This window comes from Trachemys scripta, chromosome 15 (genome assembly GCF_013100865.1).
Source record: "Trachemys scripta elegans isolate TJP31775 chromosome 15, CAS_Tse_1.0, whole genome shotgun sequence".
NCBI classification, from domain to species: Eukaryota; Metazoa; Chordata; order Testudines; family Emydidae; genus Trachemys; species Trachemys scripta.
Window position 1 is genome coordinate 12,223,325 of NC_048312.1, and position 18,283 is coordinate 12,241,607.

Below are 18,283 nucleotides of genomic sequence, written 5' to 3' on the forward strand. Positions count from 1 at the left end.
AAAATTTTCAATTTTTCTCAATAGAAAAATGGAAAAAAATAGTTTTTTTTTTTTTTTTTTCAAAAACAAACAGATAAATTCCATGGAAACCTTTGAAAGAAACTGAAAATTTTCCTTTAATTTAAGTTTCTTTCACAGAAAATGCTTACCATTTTTAACCAGCTCTAGTTACTAACTTTGAGATGAGATTTTAAAAGTCAGTCTCCCATCTATTCTGCATAGACCTTTAAATAAGTGACATCCCAATGATGTTCTTAGTTAAGCAGTCTGATATGTGTTAATTTTACCATGAGCTCCATGGCACCCTTTTGCCAGAATGTTTCCTGTTCCCAGTTGTTATGCAGGATGCTGGCTGGTCACTAACTTCTGTGGTGGGGACTGTCCCTTTAAGGGACTGTCTGGCCATAATCAAGGAGTGCCTTGCCCTCCTCTGCCCTATAAACTGGAAAAGGAACCTGTGGGGGGTGGACAGCAGTCTTGGTTGCTAAATATTGCAGGCTTGTTAGGCTCCAGGTTGCTAGCCTGAGCTAGGTTGATAGGCTTGTTTTTCTGACCATAACTGTGGTTGCTCTGAGGTAAGGGCCTTATGACCTGTAGTAAGCAGCTCTTTCTCTGACTTGATGCCTAAGGGAAAGGGATAAAGTCTGCTGTTTTTCTAGAACAATAAGAGAACTAAACTCTGCTGGCTGGGATCAGTTTGGGGGCATTGCTAAAAGGAATGTATTTTTTTATTATTTGAATTTGGTTTCTCTGTGCTTTTATCCTGTATCCTTCCCTCCCCCCCCTCCGTACATGCCTACTGTTCAGTGTGTGTGTGTATTTTTTTTAAAGTGTTTTTGACTCATGGCTGTGTCTATAGTATTGAAGATAACAATTGCATGGATTGAAAAACATATCAAGAGTTTCCTATTATTAATCACACTGACCAATGCAGGGTTTTTGTATAAGGCCTTATGCCTCACTTAAGCCCATCTTAAATCTCTACCTGCAAATGTATAGGATCTCTTGTGAGCCTTTTGCTGCCCTAATAATTAAGAAAAGCCTGTCAAATAAATGCTTTCTTTTCTCCCCAAACTGGAGAGTCTCCCTCAAAATCACAGTCCCAACCCCAGGATGGGAAATATTCAGTCATGGACTCATGATAGGTTTAAGGTCCAGTAGTTCACAACTCCTTCAAAGCTAAAACTTTAAAAAGCAAAGCTGTATATAATTAGAAAGCATGGAATCCCTCATTATTAATGATAGAAAGTTTTTGTTCTAGCCCTGGTAAATGTCTGATATCGCTCACTAAAAATCATGATATTAGTGTGTATGGAAAAAGCTATTGAAGGGTCAGTTTTAGAGGTTTCGCATATGAATTATTTTTCTTTGTCTAAGACCCTTATAATTGGACTCTTGGTACTAAGGTAGCCTGGATCTATAAGAGAGAGAGAGGAAAAAACATCAAGAAACAATTCAAAAACATTTCTAAAATACTGTATGTGGGATATATGGGCCAGATTTTTAAAGGTATTTAGGTGCCTAAAGATGCAGATAGGCATAGATTTTCAGAAGTGCCATCTGCATTTTTAGGCACCTGCATATGTTTAAAATTCTGGTCTATAGAGAATACATGATTTTGGGCTGGGGAGTAAAGATTTTATTGGCAACCATCCCATACTCGCTTTGTACCCCACTCATACAATAGCATTTTCTCATTTTCTCTCTCTCTCTAACACACAGTATAGATTTGGCAGACATTAACTGTTTGTAAAACTAGTACAAAATCATTGTGTAATACTTTTCCAAATGGCCCCAAAGTCAGCAGTGGATTTAGCTGCTCTGTATTTATTCTCCTTTGAGTAGATTGTTACTCATAATGCCTTGAGGTTGTTTTTGTGTGCTTTGGTTTTAATCTTTTTTTGGCCATTTCTCTCTTGGCAGTCCAAATCAATTACATTTTGGTACTCACCCTTACTTGATAAAGTAACTTTCCGATAACTCTTTAACCTCTTGTCTGCTGAAGAGAAGGGAAATTCTGACTGTTGAAATATTTACTACTACTCCTTTTCTAAAGTTAGTGCCACATGGTGATAAAAAAGGCAGCAAAGAGGAAGAATATGTAAAGTACATGAATGACCTTGTTAAAATGGATCATTATCCCAAGATAAATTGAGTGCTACTAATACTGTGTACTGTATAATAGCATGGGTGAGAGCAGAAATAGCAGGGCCCCACAGCGTGCAAAATTGATAAATGTCCTCACTGCTTCAAGAGTTTAAAACAACGTACAATTTTGTGCATTTCATTACATATTTGAAAATGAGCCCATCGTCCTTTTTTTTTTTTGTGTGTGTGTGTGTGTGAATATTTCTTTATTATTTGTATACCTATCACAGTGTGGCCCTGGTCAATGACTGAGCTCCTAAATGCTACAGCAATACGCACACAACAAAAATTCAATCCCTGCTCCAAAGAGCATTCAATCTATCTGATGGAGGAAAAATAGCCCATTCCAAGAGAATTGTGGCTTCAAAAGTCAAAATATGAAAGTCAAACTCTGAATTTTTGCATGAAACTTTAAATACAAAAATGGGTCTTTTATTGAATTTTTCAGGAGAAAGCTGTCCTATTTTAGGCCTAGTACTCTTTTAAACTTTGACTTAGGTTGAATTTGAATCAATCCTCTGGTTAGTCTCCTCCTTGCTTTTGGGATGATTGCCTCTTTCTTTCTCACGTGTGCATGTCTTAGCATTTTGTTATTCTCTATTAGAACCTTAGTGTTGTCCCTGCTGTCCATCTTTTCTCCCTGCCTTTCTCTAATGCTAAGACTCTTTCACATGTGACTTGAATGCAAACTGAAATAACCAATGCCACTGTCGTATTCTTGCTATACTTACTCGGTCAAAACTTCTATTGAAACTGCTGGGAAAGGACTAAAGGATAAGGCTTTAAAAGTTTTACTGTTTCAGTGCTGCTTAATATTCTAAGAATGTGTGGCAAATTACACCTCCACTGCTGCCCTATCTACAGGTTCCCATGGACAGTTAGTATTTAAAAGAATACCAGGGGGAGGGATAGCTCAGTGGTTTGAGCATTGGCCTCCAAAACCCAGGGTCGTGAGGGGGTCACTTAGGGATCTGGGGCAAAAATCAGTACTTGGTCCTGCTAGTGAAGGCAGGGGGCTGCTGGACTCGATGATCTTTCAGGGTCCCTTCCAGTTCTGAGATATGTATGTCTCTATATATTAATACTGCTGTGTTCCGAGCAGTGTAGAAGTTGCAGCAAATTATTGTAATGAAGGGGTTAATGCAATGCTATGAGATGCTGATACAGCTGCAAGGAGAATTTTTTTGCTTTGAATGCGCAGTCCCATGCTATGAAACCAATAGGGGGCTCCCTATGTTTTGAATTAAAATAAAACATATTGTTGACTTGATTTTCCCCGGTAGTTAAACATAATCCTGCTGGGCATTATGTAAGGGGTAATAAACAAAAGGGATGTAGAAGTTACATAGGAACATAAGAATGGCCATACCGGGTCAGACCAAAGGTCCATCTAGCTCAGTATCCTGTCTACCGACAGTGGCCAATGCCAGGTGCCCCAGAGGGAGTGGACCTAACAGGCAATGATCAAGTGATCTCTCTCCTGCCATCTATTTCCATCCTCTGACAAACAGAGGCTAGGGACACCATTCCTTACCCATCCTGGATGCGTGAGAATACAGGTCAAGTATTTTTTTCCAGCACCCAAGAAGAGTTATAATATATTACAACAGGTACCTGTCCATTTTTCCACAGGCAAAATAGAGCCAACTTAAATGCAGTATTGCCAGCCTCAATAGTTCAAAATTGGGAGTTGGTTGCCCCAAAATATCATGAGATTGTCTTAATAATCATGAGATTTTATAAAATAATGTTGAGGGATTTTTAATTTGTCTTTTGGTTTTTGAGCCTTTAGCATTGATATTTCAGACTTTTGTCCATAAGCATGAAATGAAATGAAAGCTGAGATTCTTTCAGGATTTTATTCTAAGTCTCTCGATCTTTTGGTGGTTTTCATAAAGCCCTGGCTCCTGGAATCCTGTGACTAAAGGCCAGATTCTTGTGCATCTGTGTGCTTGTGCAAGGAACATCTTTTCTTCCCCCCTCCTGTACCAGGGAATGCCAGGATCATGACCGAGTTAATCTCTGCTGGTATCCCCATGAGTATTAAATGTCTGAACAGAGGCAGGATGACAGCATGATCATGGTTATTCAACATATCTAATACTGTTTTTTTTTTTTTATTTTTTTATTTTGACACCTTTGGAGGGGATTTGGTGCAGTGTATTTACATCCTCGGAGGCCGGGCACCAGAACACCAAAAGGTCAGCCCCCTCAGACTAGGGTGGGCCACAGAACCCAGAATTTAATCAAGCATGGGGAACAAAAAATGAATAAAGAGGGTCAGAGGTGCAGGTCATAGGATCAAAAGGAGGGCCAGGTTGACAGCTCTGAGGACTGAGTCCTCAGTTTATCCATGGAACATTTACAGCCCAATCAGCAGCAGTGCTTTCCTTCCTTTGCATGTTAACATTGTTGCATTAGTGCCCTCTCCAGTGGAGGAAGTAATTCATTCACCAAGGCTTTGGTCTCCCTGTTGAGAATGATCACACCAATAGTTGCCGATATTTGGAAGGTGGCTGAGTTGCTACAACCAGTTAATCTTTTGGCCAGATGCTGCTTTCAGTGAGTGTAATTCATTCCTGGGCAGAGATCCAGCATACACCCTCTGCACCACTAATGTGAGGTGTAAGCCCTTTCTTGAGGGTTTAGGTATAATTAAAAGCTTATCTAAACATAAGGACAGGACAAGAAGCAATGGGCTTAAATTGCAGCAAGGGAGGTTTAGGTTGGACATTAGGAAAAACTTCTCAACTGTCAGGGTAGTTAAGAACTGGAACAAATTGCCTAGGGAAGTTGTGGAATCTCTGTCATTGTCTAGTTATTACTTAGTCCTGCCAATTGAGGTCCCTTCCAGTCCTACACTTCTATGATTCTATAACTTGTACCACTTAGCTATGTATGGTTATACCAGTACAGTCCCTTGGTGTGGGTGCAGTTAGGTGTCTCATCAGCATAGCTATTTCCATGTGGGAAGGACAATAATCTATGCCATTATATGGTATCTATATAACTGCGTGTATGCTAGGGGATTGTACAGTGTAACTATATTAGTTTTAAAAAAAAAAAAAAGCACACCCATACCCCAAATAGTTCAACCTGTACAAAAACTGTGTGTCGAGCAGGCCTTAAATGATGCACAGGTTTTGAGCTGGTCCTCTCCACAGGTAGGAATTTCATACAGTTACATCAATGTAAATCTGGAGTAATTCCAATTGTCAATAGTTACTCTGTATTTACATAGCTACAACTGAGAGCAGAATTTGCCCCCAGGTATCCCTGACCCCTAAACTGCAATTAAATAAAAAACAACTTAATGTTACTTCTTATGAGACTGTGAGGCAAGCTAGGAAATTTAACTTTAAAGCTACAACTTGTGAGTGTGTTTTAGAAATATTTTCCTATTAGTTTTGGTTGTAAGTGACTTTACTATTAATCTATTACTAATTTAGAAATAGTCTCACTGGGAAGCCATTCAGCTGGAATTTTTAGTGGAGTATCAGTATGCAGGGCCGGCTCCAGGCACCAGCCTGGCAAGCAGGTGCTTGGGGTGGCCGCTCTGGAGAGGGGCGGCAGGTCCAGCTATTCGGCGGCAATTCGGCGGACAGTCCCTCACTCCTGCTCGGAGCGAAGGACCTCCCGCCGAATTGCCGCCGCAGATCGCGATCGCGGCTTTTTTTTTTTTTTTTGGCTGCTTGGGGCAGCCAAAACCCTGGAGCCAGCCCTGTCAGTATGGATGGGATATTAGACAGGTTTGAGACTAAATCCAACAGCTAGTAACTGCAGAGACTTTGTTCAACTGTTCTCTTCTATAATTCCAATAAAAATAGTTAGAAAATTGTATTACAAATTCTCTGTCTTCTACAGTGAAAAATAAATTGTGTAAAAGAAGCCTCTCTTTGCTTCTGCATATACACAGAATTTCAGTTCTGGGAATTTCAACTTCAGGGTATTTTTTCTTTTCCTGGTGTGTGTCTATCTGCTACAGAATTAGCTAATTTTCTTGCTTCTTAATAGCATCACCCTGAATGTGCCTGTTGTGAACAAGGAGAGCTGAAACTGAAAATTAAGTTTAATTGCCTTAGCTCACCATCTTTGTGTTTCATTTTAAAAACAGACACACATTCTAATACATTATAAGCCTTGCAGAATTGTTATAAACATGTCCCACCTCAGGCTCAAAAACTACTTGCCAGCCCTGTGACATGACTGATCATAATGAAAAAAAATTTACTTTAACATTTAAAAAAATTACTTGCTCAGGGCATGTAGAATTTTGCAAGGCTGGGTGCAATTCTCTGAACTCTCATATGGACAGAGTAATCAGGCAGTATGTACTCTGGTGAACTAAATCCACCCACTCAGCTACAGAGTAGGCTTCAGTTCAGCCTCTATATGGCCTTCCTTGGCCAATAACTCAATGGAGTAGCAGCACCTGCCACTAGGTGTATTAGCTCAGATCCAGTGGCCCTTTATTGCACTATTCCCCCCAGCATTCCCCAGTATACTAGCATATCCAGAGCTGTCATCGATTCTACCAGTTTGGCATACAAAGAATGTAGACCCCCTCTGCTCAGCTGCTCCAACCACTTCCTCCCTTAAGGGGGCACCACGGGTGTTATATGATGCACTTGGCTCTTCACCAATGGATGAATTTCATGCATTATTCACAATTGAGCTATCTGAGTGAATAATTGATTCAATGGACTGAGTTTATTTTTCTGCTCAGATTGTCTGCAGGTGATCTACAAATTTATTTGATGTTCAGAATTATCACCCAGGTACTTTCTGCGAATTGTGTTTGGTCTGAAGGTTGTTCAAGACCAGTTCACTGTGATTATTTGCCTTCTGAAATTCAAGCTGGGTTGGTTAGTTTTGACTGGTCTCAAAAGGTGCCTAGTATTGCTTCAGTTCCTTGGTTGGAATATTGTAACTCTTCAAATCAGGTTTCCAATGTATAACATGTACAAGTTTAAGATTTGCTTTTTGCAAATATTCTCTGATATCTGTTTACAGTTTGCTCTTTCCACACAAATTCCTACCAGTGAACATGTTTGCTTTGATTCTAGCAGATTTTTTTTTTCTGTACAAACATCTACTTTCCCTTAATAGGCCTCTTTGCAAATATTGTAAATTCCTCTCTTTCTCTTTTACATTTTAGCTCTTTTCATGATTTTCAGCTGCAGCTGTTTATAATTTCTAGAGGGCTGTCAAGCGATTAAAATAATTAATCGCATGGTTCATCGCACTTGTTAAACAATAATAGAATACCATTTATTTAAATAGTTTGGGATGTTTTCTTCATTTTCAAATAGACTGATTTCAATGACAACACAGAATACAAAGTGTACAGTGCTCACTTTATATTTATTTTTAATTGCAAATATTTGCACTGTAAAAAACAAAAGAAATAGTATTTTTCAATTAACCTAATACAAGGACTGTAATGCAATCTCTTTATCATGAAAGTTGAACTTACAAATGTAGAATTATGTACAAAAAATAACTGCATTCAAAAATAAAACAATGTAAAACTTTACAGCCTACAGTCTACTCAGTCCTACTTCAGCCAATTGCTCAGACAAACAAGTTTGTTTACATTTACGGGAGATACAGCTGCCTGCTTCTTATTTACAATGTCACCTGAAATTGAGAACAAGTGTTTGCATAGTACTTTTTTAGCCGGTGGTGTAAGGTATTTACGTGCCAGATATACTAAACATTCGTATGCCCCTTTATGCTTCAACCACCATTCCAGAGAACATGTGTCCATGCTGATGATGGGTTCTGCTTGATAATGAACATGTGCCGGTCCGTTCTGCTTTGGATCATTTTCATCATCTGAGTCAGATGCCACCAGCAGAAGGTTGATTTTTGGTGGTGGTGGTGGTGGTGGTTCAGGTTCTGTAGTTTCCACATCTGAGTGTTGCTCTTTTAAGACGTCTAAAAGCACGCTCCACACCTCATCCCTCTCAGATTTTGGATGGCACTTCAGATTCTTAAAACTGGGGTCCAGTGCTGTAGCTATTTTTAGAAATCTCACATTGGTACCTTCTTTACGTCTTGTCAAATCTGCTGTGAAAATGTTCTTAAAATGTGCTGGGTCATCATCCGAGACTGCTAGAACATAAAATATATGGCAAAATGTGAGTAAAACAGAACAGGAGACATAGAATTCTCCCCCAAAGCGTTCAGTCACAAATTTAATGCGTTATTTTCTTTAACGACCAGCATCAGCATGGAAGCATGTCCTCTGGAATAGTGGCCAAAGCATGAAGGGGCATATGAATGTTTAGTATATCTGACATGTAAATACCTTGCAACACCGGCTACAAAAGTGCCATGCGAACGCCTGCTCTCAATTTCAGGTGGCGTTGTAAATAAAAAGCAGGCAGCAGTATCTCCCGTAAATGTAAACAACTTATTTGTCTGAGCGATTGGCTGAACAAGAAGTAGGACTGAGTGGACTCGTAGGCTGTAAAGTTTTACATTGTTTTGTTTTTGAGTGCAGTTATGTAACCAAAAAATCTACATTTGTAAGTTACACTTTCACGATAAAAAGATTGCACTACAGTACTTATATGAGGTGAATTGAAAAATACTATTTCTTTTGTTCATCATTTTTACAGTGTAAATATTTGTAATAAAAAAGAATATAAAGTGAGCTCTGTACACTTGCCAGAACTGGGTGAGTCAAGGAGGGCATAGGCGCCGACTCTGTGGGAGCTCCGGGGCTCAAGCACCCACCAAAAAAAATAGGGGATGTTCGGCACCCACAGGGCCAGATAAATCTTTTGTGGGCCCCAGCACCCGGACCATGGCCCTACCCCACCCCCACACACACTCTGCTTGTATTCCGCCCCAAGGCCCTGCCCCCACTCGACCTCTTCCCGTCTGAGGCTGTGCCTGCTGCTCGCGCTCCCTGTCAAAAACAGAAGTCCGTGCCTGTGAAGGAGAGTTCAGGGTCTGGAGGGGGTGGGCCTAAAAGGGAGGGGTGTTGGGAGCAGGAAGGGGTAGTTTTCTGCTATACCATTATATGCTGGGGGTTGGTCGGGAAAGAGGAGGAAAAGGTGGAGGAGAAAGAGGATTGGCGGGAGGGGGGGACAACAAACTGAAATTTTTCATCTTTTCTCTGAAAAACCACAAAATTTTAAAACAAAATTCTGTGGAAATTTGTTTTTGAAACAAGACCATTTTTGTCCAAAAAAGTGTAAAATGAAAATTGCAACCTGTTTTAGTTATCAATGTTATGTTAAATCCAAAATGACTGTTAGTGCACACAGTATGGGTTAGAGCAGTGGCTCTCAAACTTTTGTATTGGTGATCCCTTTCACACAACAAGCTTCTGAGTGCGACCCCCCCCAATTAATTAAAAAACATTTTTTTTATATATTTAACACCAGTATAAATGCTGGAGGCGAAGCAGGGTTTGGGGGTGGAGGCTGACAGCTCGTGACTCCCCACTTAATAACCTTGTGACCCTCTGAGGGGTCATGACCCCCAGTTTGAGAACCTCTGGGTTAGAATAAAACCGAGGCTCTGATAAAGGACTACTCAGGAAACCTATTCAGTACAATTTATTCTATCAAAACTGAGGGTGAAGGACTTTCGGCTAATGTACACAACTTGGAGTTAGAAGATCTGGGTTCCATTTCCACATCTTCCATAGCTTTCCTGTGTGACCTGAACACGGTTAGGCTCTCAGTGCCTTAATTTCCCTGTTTATACACAGGGATAATAAAACTCCCCTATCTCTCAGGAGTGCTGTGACGCTTAACTACCTTACATATATTCATGACTTTAGTTCCTCAGAGACAAAAGCTCTGGATAAATGCTAACTATTATAATAAATGGTTTGTTGATTGTCTCACAAAACTTGTGCCCCAAACCTATTTTATGGTTTTTAAGAATTTGAAATATTAATATCTGTACTGGCTTTGTTCCTTCTTTCAGTGTGCAAACTTGCAAGAAACAATTTTGACAGTGGTTTCTTTAATCTGTTTTCTGAACTACATTGACTTATTTCCACATGTTCCTAGCAGGCTGGTGTTAGGACCCAGAAAGGAGACAGCAGCAACATGATATAAATAGAGTACGAGAATGGGACAAAGTTTGAGAAGAAAGCATGACATCACTCAGACTTTCTCTCCACCCAAAGAGATCTTGGATGAAGGTGCAAACGTGAGTCAGACAAGCAAGAAGTTAGCAACTCATTTCAATCCACTTCCTAAGGAAATAGTGGGAGTTTGTCCTATGTACAATAAAGAGGTATTTTTTTAATTGAAGAACCAAAACTGACTTCGGATCTTTGACAAAGTGAAAACAATTGAAAGTAAAAGACAACGATAGAAAGCAAAAGTTGAAAAATAAGATCTCTCTTTTTTGGCATCAATTGCAGCAGAATTATATGCATTTTTCCCGTGGAACTGTACATTTTTGCAACTAATATATTTCATCATATAATTTTGCTCTAATCATAGTAATATATTCATGAATAACAAAAGGAATCCAAGTTTGAAGGAGGCATATATTTCTGAAGGATCTGGAAGCATATTTTACTGTCACTGAAGGAATGGACATCTTGAACCTGTGTGGAAAATGCCCCTTTTAAAAGAAAACAAAGTGGCAAAGGAAAACTTGTGTTTGTGATTGAAATCTCACAGGAATTTGTTCTCAGTTGCACTTTTAACCTCAAAAAGACCATGAACAATTTGTTGTCTCTGCTCTGTCATTATTCCTTGCTGATTCTATTTCAATCTAAATATCAGGTAATACTCGGAACATGATTAACATTAAAATGTACTTGGATTTCCTTTTATCGATATGTTTACTTCACAATCTCTTGTTTTATGTGCAGGTGTATGGAAACAATTCACGGCTATCCAAAAACCCAGGTAAGGAATTTTTTGTTTTATCATTATTATTACTACCATCTTGTGCTTAATTGTTATAGTATGTTTACTAAAACTTTTGCTTTCTGGTATGCACATCTCATTTTCTTTGTTGTTCCAAGGGAACAGCCACCATACATGCATATATAAGGACGATACTAAAAATATAATGTAGGGCAATCAGTCTAGAATACTAGACAGCCTTAATCTATTACAATTGCAGTTCTCGGTACACTGACATTCTGCATAAACAAGTACAAAAAGAAATGCTGCTTGCATTTACACGCAGTGGTTTGCAAACCATTGTGTTTTGAGAATTTGTTTACAACTTTATTATTTTTTTTTTTTACCTTGAGATGCTCTTTGAATCGGTCTGCATTAGCATGCAGCACTTCAAATTTGCTGACTTACAGCTAGAGATGCCAGTTTGTAAACTTTACGGTGTATTTGCATAGCTTTAGTCTTTCTTATTTTTTTTTTTTTAAAAAAAAGCCTTTTACGATTTAAATGTAATTTGCTCAGGACTGAATTTAAGCATGTTTTTCTTCTGAGCTCCAGTCATCTGTTTTCAATGCAAAAATCACTCAGACTTATTTTGTGTGTCTGTAACTGGAAAGATCTTCCGTTCACACAAATAGTTTAACCTCATGGTGGTGTACAAGTACAATCTTACTCTTTAACCAATCCACATACTGCCTTGTGCTTTTAATTCCTACCCATCTGTACTTACTTTCAAAATAAAATCCTGTTTATAGCAGGAAAAGCTCTATGGTGCTATTGCAATACGTCTGTCCCACCCCTGCCTTGTTATCTCATTTGTAATTACAGCAAGCCTAAATTATTGCCCTTGCTCCTGCGAGTTTCTTTTGTTTCTCCTTCATCTAGTAAATGTTAACGCATGGTCTCAATTCCCATAGATAAGGCTGGTCAACCTTTAGCTGGTGAAGCAATATAAGAAACATAGGTTTTAGTTCAACTTTATATATTGGGCAACCCGGTTATAGAACAGTTACAATTTTGTTGTGCGGAAACCTAGTATGGGGATGTAGCATCACTCGAATCCCTAAATTATGCTATGGATTTGAACTATGTTGTAATTTGGTCTTCTGGCTTGGTTCTATGTGTAGCATAGACAGTTCCTTAATGATTGTTACAAAACAAAAGGGAAATCAAGGGAGCAGGTATAGAAGTGGTTTTCCACCTGTTGTTGTTAGAGCCCCCTCAGGATAGATTGGTCATTAGCTGGAGTGGCGGTGCGGTTTAATGCATAAGATGCTGGACGGGGAGTCGGAAGGATCTGCATTCTAGTCCTGGCTCTGCCACCAGTCTATTGTCTGATGCTAGGTAGGTTGTTTCCCCTCCCTAGCTTTGTCTGTTAGGGCTGTAGGCTTTTTGGGTAGGGACTCTCCCGATGCATTTGTAGAATGTCTTGCATAATGGGGCTCTGCTCTCGGTTGGGGCCTCTAGGTGCTAGTGTAATATAGCTAATGATAATGAAGTGCTGTGTTGTGATGCAGTTAGTTATTGCTATCTGTTCGTTTTCTCTCTGGCTTTTTTGTTTTTCTCTGACTACTCTCTGGTAGCTCTGAATCCCTTTTCTCATTCCTCACTCATTTGAAAATTAGATGCTACTGGGAGTGGGAGATATCTGCACAGAGGAGCATTGCAAACCAGTGTGCACGCTTTATGCTTTGTCCAGTTTGCTGTCACAAAGAGATAGAGTTGCTTGCTTTCCATGAAGTCTGATAGAAAAATTGGATCAACATCATCTGCCCATGTAGATTCTCCTGGTGCCCTGGAAAGCTGCTGCCCTCATTTCCTCTGGAGGGTGCCAGTGTATGCTCTTGGAAGACAGAACTAGGGCACATGCCAAAGCTTCAGGGACCCAAAGGAAAATAAGCCCCCTCCTAATCCTATATTTCATTCCCTTGGCATTCTTTTCACACCTAAACTCCCAGGGGGAGCAGGAGCTTTGGTTGGTTGTTCAGGAAATTAGATCAGATTACAAATGTGTGTGAAGTATCAGAGGGGTAGCCGTATTAGTCTGAATCTGTAAAAAGCAACAGAGGGTCCTGTGGTACCTTTAAGACTAACAGAAGTATTGGGAGCATAAGCTTTCATGGGTAAGAACTTCACTTCTTCAGATGCAAGGCATCACACAAGTGTGTGTCTCTCTCTCTCTCTCTCTCTTGTGATTTATCTTCCTATTTAAACACTTTCTCTCTCTCTCCCAGCTAGGGCTGGCCATAGGTTTTGCAAGTATGCAAAGTAACATGTGGCACCATTTCACCTCATCGATGCCTGTATCGCTGTGTACCAATGACATGCTCTCTCATGCTGTAGTTTCTTTTGAGACAGGTTCTCTGACCACTGCAAATGTTTCTAGCAAGAAGGGCAGCTGGGGATTCCAGTCCCTTGTATGGATCAATGGTGTTAGACAACACTATGGATGGTTAAACAGGCTAGTACTTAGGCTGGCAGGTTAGGTTTGAAGCAGGGCTGCAGCAAATGCAGCTGCCTTAGTTCCACAGGTCTAAATTTACCACTTCTGCTTTTCACACAACCCTCCCCCTGTCTGCTGTGGTTTTTAGCAATCACATTAGCCCCATTCCCTAATCCAAAAAACCCCTACAGTCTTCAAGCATTACAGCTCTGAAATTGTCAAGGGGGCAGAGAGGAGAGCAAAATCTAAAGTAAGACATTCTTTGTGCTGGCTACAGTTTGACAGAAGGGGTGGAAAAAACCCTTCAAGTCTTTGTGTCCAAAACCAGGGTCCATATGATGACTGAACCCCCTGTAACACTGTCAAGGTGAATGGAACATTGGAGATGGGCTGCAAGTGCCAGGGAAAATCTGCTTGTGGTTTGTTTTATCTTACACACCCAAGTTTTATAAGGTCCTTGGAATGTTTGGGTAGCATACATAGTGTATGTTCATTTAGGCTACTTTTCTCACTCTGTTTTCAACTTGCCTTTCTGTTTCCCACCCCCTGTCCTTCCTTAGTCCCTGGGAGACTGCCAGGGAATCTAAACAAATTCTAGGCAAGAGTTATTGATCTAAATCATCCAGATACCCTTATCTGGGGTCAGTAGTAGTACTTTACTACGTGGGTAATCCCAGTGAAGCTACTCCTTACCTTTGTGAGCTTCTCCTTTATTATTAATGCTAGACCCTTAAAATAAAGCATTACCTTAACACACCACTTAATTGCTCTGGGAAGTCTGCTTCTGCTCCAGCTTGAGAACTCACATCTCCCTAAAGTGTTCTCTAGTTGACATCAATTAGATTCTCGAGATAAGTCTGCCACTGTGAAATGGGAACCATCAGATGTTCTGCTTTTGTCAACTTGTCCACCTGGAGCTCAGTGTAACCATCTGCAACTGAAGAAGATGTTTAGGGAAACAAAATGTTCCTATTAGCCTTAAGATTTATTTTTCACTTTTTGGAGAAAAGAAGGTTCTGAAGCAATAGCAGCTGCTGCATGCAGAGCACTTAACTCTTTTCCGATGCCACTAAATATTCTGGGACCCAGTCCAGAAAACTCCTTCCAGTGAAGCGTCTGGTTCTGACACCTTAACCTGTGCACCCTTCCAAAATCCCCATGGCATGTCCCTTGCCTATAGTTCTGCTGCTGGGTTCCACCTCCCTAGCTTGCCCCAAAACCTGGACAACATGGCCCCTGCAGAATCCATTCTTCAAGCAGTTAATTTACTGTGGTTGCTCAGCGCCCATCAGTAGAGGAAGGTCTTCACAGGATAGAGGTGAAAACCGAACAGATCAGTATAGCCTGCAGGTGTGTTAACTTGTGCTGCCTTCTCCTGTGGGTTTTGGGGATATAGGAAGAGTCTTAAGGCACTCAGCTGCCTCTTCCACATGCCCCTTGAATTCTGCAGAGCTGGAACACGTGTGGAGAGGCTCCCACAGGTGTAAGAAAAGGAGAAAGAGTGCTGTAGAAAGGAAACTGCCATTCTCCGCATTGCCCTGTATGACATTTGGGCCCTCTCTGGATATTGTCATTAAAATGATCTAAATACTGTGGCTTAAGCTTTATGGTAATGTTAGGGGGTGCATGAAATATAGAAATGTATTTGTTAAATTAAAATATTAGGACCAGATCCTCAGCTGGTATAAGTCAGAATGTGACTTCAGTACTGCCGTGCTGATTTCCACCAGCTGAGGATCAGGCCTTCTATCATTATGCAACATAGAATCAGAAATCTAGGACTGGACAGGTAATGAGGAAGTCATCTAATCCAGGACCCTATGCTGAGGCAGGACCAAGTAAACCTAGGCCATCCCAGGAAGGTGTCTGTCTAACCTGTTCTTAAAAACTTCCAATGATGGGGATTCCACAACCTCCCTTGGAAGCCTATTCCAGAGCTTAACTATCCTTATATTTAGAAAGTCTTTTCCTAAAATCTAACCTAAATCTCCCTTGCTACTGATTTAGCCCATTACTTTGCTTCCTACCATCAATGGACATGGAGAACAACTAATCACTGTCCTCCTTGTAACACCCCTTAATATATTTGAAGCCTTATCAGGTCCCTCATCAGTCATCTTTTTCTCAAGACTAAACATGCCCAGGTTTTTTTTTTAACCTTCCTTCCCTGATAGGTCAGGTTTTCTAAACTTTTTATCATTTTTGTTGCTTTCATCTGGACTCTCTCCAGTTTGTCCACAAATTTTTCCAAAAGTATGGTGCCCAGAACTGGAGATAGTACTTCAGCTAAGGCCTCATTGGTGCAAACCATCTTCTGTGTCTGATATACAACACCCTGTTAATACAACTCAGAATGATATTAGCCTTTTTTCCAACTTCATCATATTGTTGGCTCCTGTTCAATTTGTGATTCACTATACCCTCAGGTGTTTTCAGTAACTGATTACTGCCTAGTCAGTTATTCTCCATTTTGTAGTTGGGCATTTGATTCCCCGCTCCTAAGTGTAGTATTTTGCACTTGTCTTTATTGAATTTAATCTTGTTGATTTCAGACCAATCCTCCAATTTGTCAAGGTTGGTTTAAATTCTAATCCTGTCCTTCAAATGCTAGTGAATCCTCCCAGCTTGGTGTCATCCACAAATTTTATAAACCTATTCTCTACTCCATTATCCAAATCATTAATGAAAATATTTAATAGTAATAGACCCAGCACAGATCTTTATGGGACCCCATTAGATACATTCCCCCCCCCCAATTTGACAGCAAACTATTGATATAGTCTTTTAACCAGTTTTGCACCCACCGTATAGTAATTTCATCTAGATCACAGTTCCCTGGTCTGCTTATGAGAGTGTCATGCCGGACTATATCAAAAGCCTTACTAAAATCAAGATGTACAATGTCTATAAGTTCCTCCCCAGCCACTAGGCCATAGCCTATTTCTACTGCAGTGAAAGTAGAATAAGTACACAACTTTTTAAAACACAGGTCCCCTGCAATGCGCTGTCAGAAATCTTGTTGCATAACACATGGCTTTAATCCCCATTGCTATTTATTTATTTTGATTTATTTCAAATACTCACTCCTTGTGTGCAGTGCATAGTTTACATAAAATGTTTTATTTTGCCTAACCGTTTGATCCCACTCTTTTTCTGGTTTCTACATTGAAGCATCTGCGGAGACTTGTTTTCCTGTGTTTCTGACCTTTTAAAATCTGTGTTTCCTTGAAAGGGTTTGAAGTTTTACAGACAGCGTCCCACTACTGGCCCCTGGAAGATATGGATGGAATCCATGAGTTTCGGGATACAAATGGAGGTAGAAGCAGGACTCATGACAATGACCGTAACATAAGTATTTGTGAGAGTCAATAAGTAGCAAGGGAGCTGGAGATATGAAAATTAAATAGGTTAGAGCTAAAGCCATGGCAGCTGAGATCTACTTATTCGTCAAATGTTTTGACAATCCAAATGATTTTGCATTTCAAAGCTGTGATTTTTTTTCAAAGTATTCTCAGACATGTTATGAGTAGCCTACACATTTTTATGGTTATGAAGAGAAATTATTGTGTGTTCCAAAGTGTCATTAAAATCATATTATTGTCAGTTGCTTTGGTATATACGTGCCCATGCACAAATACATAGAATGGGCAGGATTTTCACTAGTCCATAAGAAGTTAGGTGTCTAACTCTTATTGATTTACAATAAGGCCCTGTAAGCCCTGGGCTAGATTTATAAAGGGACTTAGGTGTTGTGAAAGCTAACCTGAAATGCAGCTCTTAAATAATAATAATAATTAATAAGAGCAAGAAATACACAGTTGAGGCTAGGAAGTGCTCTTTTTCAAAAGGAACAATAACTGCTGAAATTCAGAAGCCATTTCAAGCATATATTCGAATAATTCAATTTATAGGGCCTGATCTTGCTCACACTTGCTCACATGAGCATTTCTATTGCAATCAGTGGGATGACCTATTTGAATAAGGATTATTCATGTGAGTGAAGGTTTCTAGGATTGGACCACAGTATGTTTTCTGGAAGGATGCCAAAAACACCTGAAAATGTTTGTTCTTTTTGTGTGTGTGTGTTTTTTTTTAATGTTGAATTCTTTCCATAATGTTGTTGTAGATAATCCATTTTCTTAGTTTGCAGTTGCTTTATTCTATCCTCCAATATGTGCATATAATTCCCATTGACTTCAATGGGAGTTGCATGCCTGCATCTGAAGGCTGACTCTGAGACACAAGAAAGGTTTTCTTTATTGCTGTATTCTACTGCAGGTGACCATTTTCCTGCTTTTTGATACCACTCTATGATTACGCAACTCTTTTATTCATTGCTAGAGTCTCTCACATTATTTTTTCCACTTGTAATTTCATGCAATTGTTTTCATCCCATGTCTCGTCTCATAAAACCTTGGAGCATCATAATCTTGTCCTTCATGTTAATCCATTTTATTTGTTGAAGTCATTGTGTGGCTGGAATCCAGTTTCATACCTCTCAACAGCTCACTGTTGTGGGAGTCAGTATCACCAAATTAGGTTATTTTTGTGCACTTTCCATACTGACTGGCTGTTATCTCAGGTCTATAGTGGTAATATCCTAATGGCAGAATTCCCTGAGGAAATTAAAGGGACATCATTGATTTGGAATCTAGCGAATTAAAAAAAATCTAAAGGGTTTAAAGGTATTTTCAGGTCCTACATCTGAACCTTTGTCCCCCTGCTAACTTTTTTCCTGCAGTTTTACCTTGATATTTTTGCTATGTTTTCTCTTCTTTTGCTATATGAAATACTCCACTGATTT

The 18,283-nt window shown here is 39.8% G+C and overlaps 1 protein-coding gene across 2 annotated transcripts in view; it reads left to right on the forward strand.

Moving 5' to 3' along the window:
- The first annotated feature begins 10,273 nt into the window (after positions 1 to 10,273).
- Positions 10,274 to 18,283, forward strand: part of ADGRD1 (adhesion G protein-coupled receptor D1) — a 245,556-nt gene continuing 237,546 nt past the window's right edge. For both annotated transcript variants that reach the window (XM_034791144.1, XM_034791146.1), the window contains exons 1-3: positions 10,274 to 10,913; positions 11,003 to 11,039; positions 16,712 to 16,795. In XM_034791144.1, coding sequence (XP_034647035.1) covers positions 10,848 to 10,913; positions 11,003 to 11,039; positions 16,712 to 16,795 — 187 coding nt within the window. In that variant the 5' untranslated portion in view covers positions 10,274 to 10,847. The remainder of the gene's footprint in view (positions 10,914 to 11,002; positions 11,040 to 16,711; positions 16,796 to 18,283) is intronic.